Raw genomic sequence first — 5,396 nt, 5'->3', positions numbered from 1 at the left:
AGAGCTTATGAGCGGAGCTAGGGGAGGCCTTGTGTGTATAGTGATTGGGAATAACTAGGATGAGAGTCATGGTAGAATTAAAGGGACCCAAGGCTTTATGCACATGCAAAGAGATGGTATTGGAGGCTTGGTACAACTAGGGGAAATTGCCTGATGTGTGAAGGACTGAGGTTAATAGAAACTAAAATCTCAGGGTGCCTGTGTGGCTCACTCCCTTAAGCAGCTGCCTTCAGCTCAGGCCCTGAGATAGGCCTGGCCTGCAACTGGTCTCCCAATCAGCGGGGAGCCTGCTTCTCCCTCTCCCTTGCCCTCTGCCCATCCCCCCTGCTCGTGCTCCCTCTCTCTCACTCTCACACTCTCTTTCTCTCAAATAAATAAAGAAATCTTAAAAAAAAATTCTGCAGCTTGAAAGTCCAGATGATTCCCAAAGGTAGAATTTCATGCACAAATATTGAGTTTTCAAATACTATTGGCTTAAGAAAACGCATTTGCTTTTATATTCAGTATCTGTTTTTGTTTATGATTATTTTAAAAAAGGAAGGAAATAAGAAATTCTTATACAATTGCTAAAGAGTGAGAAATGGTTGAGATTCCTATTTATTTCACAACAGAAATTTACAAACTGAGAGAGGGTAGCTAACTTCACTTACATCTCGTGGCTCCTCCAATGCCATTTCCATCAAAATGGATCAACCATTTATAGTGAGTTTAATTTCATTTATTGTGCTTAATTCACTGATACGTAGAAATGCAACCTTAAACACAGTGCAAAACTATCATTTTATTAAAGAGATTAATGAAGTGTTTTTCATTTTCTTTAAGGGAATAGTGTGTGTGTGTGTGTGTGTGTGTGTGTGTGTGTGTGTGATCTAGTAACGTGCTCAGCAAGGCTACCCTCTAAATATTAATAGCAAGTTTTCTATATATTCTGGCATAGACAATTGACAAGTTCCCCACCAAAACCAATATGGAATAAGTCCAAAATTGTTAAGACAGGAAGTATAAGTAACAAGTGTAAGTTACCAATATGGAGTAAGACCAAGAAGAGGAAGTACGTTTTATAATAACACATTTCCATTTGGGGAGGTTATAAATTGATGTTGTGGCACACTAGCCACATCTAACACAATATCTCCTAATTAAAATGCCCATAAGGATGTTCAAAACTTGTAATCACACCAGAAACCAATGATATAAAATCATTTTTGAAAAAGATCTTAGAATCTGGGGAAATTTTCCAATAATAGGAACACAGATAGGTATCGTTTGAAACAAAGAAAAGAGTGAAAAAGAGAGAGATTGGAAACCATGACCTAACCATGAATTGACCTCTAAAAAAATAATAATAATAAATACAGGTTAAGGACGAAGAAAGAATGAGGAAGAAGAGTAAGTCTTTTGTCTGGTCCCAGTTCCATCACCTTCTGACTCAGACTAAGCCACCTTCCCATACACTCTCTTCTCCAACAATGTTCTTTTCTACAGTCCTGTGCAGATAGCAATTTCTAATGCAGAACATAGCTGGAGAGCTGCAATTAGAGGGAGAAAGGAGACAGTTCTTTGGACACATAGGGCAAATAAGGAGAAAAATCTGTAACTAATGCACTGTAGGTGATAGAAGTGAGAAAGACAGGATCCCTAGTAAAAGGAAAACAGGAGTCAAAGAGATATCAAGTTTAGATCAAGAGGAACTTAGTTAAGATAAAAAGAAAGTAAGAAAAATTTCCAGTTAGAAATCCAATGGTAAAATTTAATGGCTTTTGTCCTCCTCAATTCAGTATGAGTATTAATAAATTCTATGTCCCAGGTTGCATGTTATCATAAATTTGTATGCTAAAGCCATTAAATATTATAGTATCAGGAAATATTAAAAACAAAAAACAAGTAAACTTCAAAAAAATCTGATGCTTAAATTGATGTTAAAAATTTGGTACATTAACAAGCCTGTTTTTGATGCTGGTATACACAGACAGTGACACAACCTGATCACATGTGAGGATATAAAAATATCTTTAATCAATTCCAAAATATAAAACATATCATTCATATTTTCTAACAACTAAGATATAAAATAATAATGTATAAAGCAAAGTTTATAAAAATCCTACAGCTCTTTATAATTAACCATGAGGGTAAAAACATCATCCATATACTTACAATTTTATACAAAGCAAGTGAAAAGACCCAAGTTAAAAAAAAAGAAGACAGATATTAATGATATTGAAATGAATGAGTAACAAAGATACAACCCCACATCTTTCACCTCAAAACCAAATGTCAAGATAACTATTAAATGACTTTAAAAGTTTTTCGTTCAGCAACTAACCGAATAAAAGACAAATTTTTGGCAAATCTAATTATGTAGACAGCAAGAAAGTGCAAACAAAAATTACAGTGAGAATGGGAATATAATAACAGACACAAGGATAAAAAGTTAATATAGTTATTCTGATTAACTTGAAAGCCCAAATTAATCCCCTGAGTGTGCTTGTTACAAATAAGGATTTCTGGTCCTCTCTTCAGACTTTATGAATCAGAATCTCTGGAGGATGACACATAGGAACTGATTTTTAAATTATAATCTCTAATCCCACAGACTCAAGGTGATTTAAAGGAGCTAAAGTGTGAAAGCCACTGAGTTGATAAAATGAAATTTTCATGAGGAAACTATTCATCACAAAAACACCTCGAGAGAAAAATAGAAAATCTGAATAAATTAATGGTTACAAAGAAAAAGAAAACCATTTTCCAAGAATTACTTATATAAATCACATTACAGCCAGATGACGTTATAGACTATTTTAAGAAAGAGATAACCCTCCTGTGTTCTCTTTTCTACAGCATACAAAATTTAATCAGTACGTTTATCGGATTTATTTTATAAAGGTAACAGATGAGACTAAAAATTAATTTTAAAAACATGCCACCAAATCCGTAATTAAAATAGATGTGAATCTCTGAATAAAGTTCAAACAAATGAAATCCAAGCAAATACTAAAAAAGTCCAATATCAATGACTATTTAATTTATTCTAAGAGTTCAGAAATAGATCAATATTGGAAATGCATTCATATATTAAATAATAAGACAAGTTAGCTATCAAGAAGAGAAACAAATTAAATTTACAAATTTTAATCAAGTAAATTCCAAGTATATTAATGAATTTATTGTCTAAAAAGAACACCTAGAACTCATTATTAAACAGTTATTTAAAAGGAGTTATTAAAATTTCTAAGTTTACCCAAAATAAGGAAATAAATTAAAAAACAGAGAAAAAAGATTGAAAATTTTGATTACATATAAAATGAAGACTTCTGAACGTAAAATACTGCAAAGGAAAACAAAAGATAAATAACAAAGTGGGTGAAAATATAACACATGAAAAATTAATATTCTCAATTTCTGAAGAACACAAAATAATAAGAAAATCCCCAAACCTATATTAAAAAGTTTATCAAATAAATATATAAAATTATACTGCCTCATTTGAAATAACTATGAACATTCCAACAATGAATTATTAGCTTAACAAATTTTGTGACAGTATTCTGAAGGGAAAATATTTTGGGGGGCATGTTTATAGACACCTCTCTAAAGTATTTTGACAGGGTGCATAAAACAAACAAAACAGCTTATATTCTTTGACCCAGTAATACTAAACTAAAAACAGATATGAAATGTGGGGAAAACTTTAAGCACAAAAATATTCACATAGGGTATTGGCTAATGGGGAAAAATAAATCATATTATAAAGTTGGTGATACATGAATTATTATGATTGTATTAATAAAATAGAATACCATGCAGCCTTTAAAAATATGCCTATTAACATTTTATTGTGGGGAGGTGTTTCTAGCAGAACAGTGGATCTCCTCCCAGCAAAACTGATAAAAATTATAATAAGGAACCATTTAAAGGCTCTGTAAATGGTCCTAAGGGTATATGTGAAGAAGAAGAAGAAGAAGAAGAAGAAGAAGAAGAAGAAGAAGAAGAAGAAGAAGAAGAAGAAGAAGAAGAAGAAGAAGAAGAAATATTCAAGAAAGTGTACTGTAAACTGAGGACCTCAGAGGGGAGGGGGGTGGGGGAATGGGATAGACTGGTGATGGGTAGTAAGGAGGGCATGTATTGCATGGTGCACTGGGTGTTATACACAACTAATGAATCATCGAGCCTTACATCGGAAACCGGGGATGTACTGTATGGTGACTAACATAATATAATAAAAAATCATTAAAAGAAAGCGTACTGTAAGTTGGTAATAGCAGAGAATATCTGTAGATCTGCTCCCCACCATCCCCATCCAATCCAGTGAGATAGAAACTCTACTCCAGACTGGTACAGCCAAGAATCAGTTCTTTGTCCCCTCACCTCCTTGTCCCAAACCCCCCACTTGGCAATCACGCCAACTCTACGGGACTATAAATACAAGGCCAAGTTGTAGGGACAGAAGATGACCTGAAAGCTTATGACCCACAAGTATACACCCCTCGGAGTAGTGCTTTTCTCAGAGCCAACTTCACATCCTTGTTTCTCAAGGTGTATATCAAAGGATTCAGGGAAGGGGTAACAATATTATTCAACACCTGAACCACGGAATCCAGCCAGGGGCTGGAGGCAGGCCAGAGATAAATGAGGACCACGGGTCCATAGAAGAGCAGGATGGAAGTCAGGTGTGCACTGCAGGTGGAGAAGGCTCTGCGCCGACCTTCCGGGGAGCTGATTTTCAATATAGAGATAACAATGCGAGTGTAAGAAGCGAGGATGAGAAGAAAACACAGGAGTGCCACAACACCTACATTGGTGAAACTCACTGTCTGAGCTACAGAGGTGTCTGCACAGGCCAGGGGCAGCACCACCGGGATATCACAGAAGAAATTGTCCACCTCATTGGGGCCACAGTAGGGCAACTTAAAGATGAGGAACGTGAGGACAGATGCATGCAGACAGCTCCCCATCCAGGTGCCTAGCGTCATGACGGTGCACACCCTGCGGTTCATGATGACCGTGTACCGCAAGGGGTGGCAGATGGCGGCAAAGCGGTCATAGGCCATCACAGTGTACAGGAAACACTCAGTGCAGCCCAGGAAGTGGTAAAAGAAGAGCTGGCAGGCACAGCCCTGGTAAGAGATGGTCCGGCTTTGCCCCATGAGGGAGAGCATCATCTGGGGGGAACCCACGGAAGGGAAAAAGGTGTCAAACACGGACAGGTTTCCCAGGAAGAAATACATGGGTGTGTGCAGGGTGGAGGAAGTGAGGATGGCCAGAAGAATGAGCAGGTTCCCCAGAAGAGTGAGCAGGTAGAAGGCCAGAAATAAGACAAAGAACACGTTTTCCAGCCCTTTCGTGTAAGGGATTCCCATCAGGAGGAACTCGGTTACAGGAGTGTGATTCCACAT

General features: G+C 36.7%; 1 protein-coding gene across 1 annotated transcript; it reads right to left on the bottom strand.

Annotated features, from left to right (window-relative positions):
• Positions 1-4,463: 4,463 nt before the first annotated feature.
• Positions 4,464-5,396, bottom strand: LOC113260188 (olfactory receptor 958-like). Its single transcript, XM_026505934.3, has one exon. The coding sequence runs from the start codon at positions 5,394-5,396 to the stop codon at positions 4,464-4,466; it is 933 nt and encodes a 310-aa protein (XP_026361719.3).

Source organism: Ursus arctos, unplaced genomic scaffold (assembly GCF_023065955.2).
Source record: "Ursus arctos isolate Adak ecotype North America unplaced genomic scaffold, UrsArc2.0 scaffold_22, whole genome shotgun sequence".
Classification (NCBI taxonomy): domain Eukaryota; kingdom Metazoa; phylum Chordata; class Mammalia; order Carnivora; family Ursidae; genus Ursus; species Ursus arctos.
This window is presented reverse-complemented; position numbering and strand designations above follow the sequence as displayed.

What these genes read in the sequence shown, in the direction of transcription:
- LOC113260188 (XM_026505934.3), bottom strand. Translation starts at nt 5,396, where the DNA reads ATGTGGAATCACACTCCTGTAACCGAGTTCCTCCTGATGGGAATCCCT.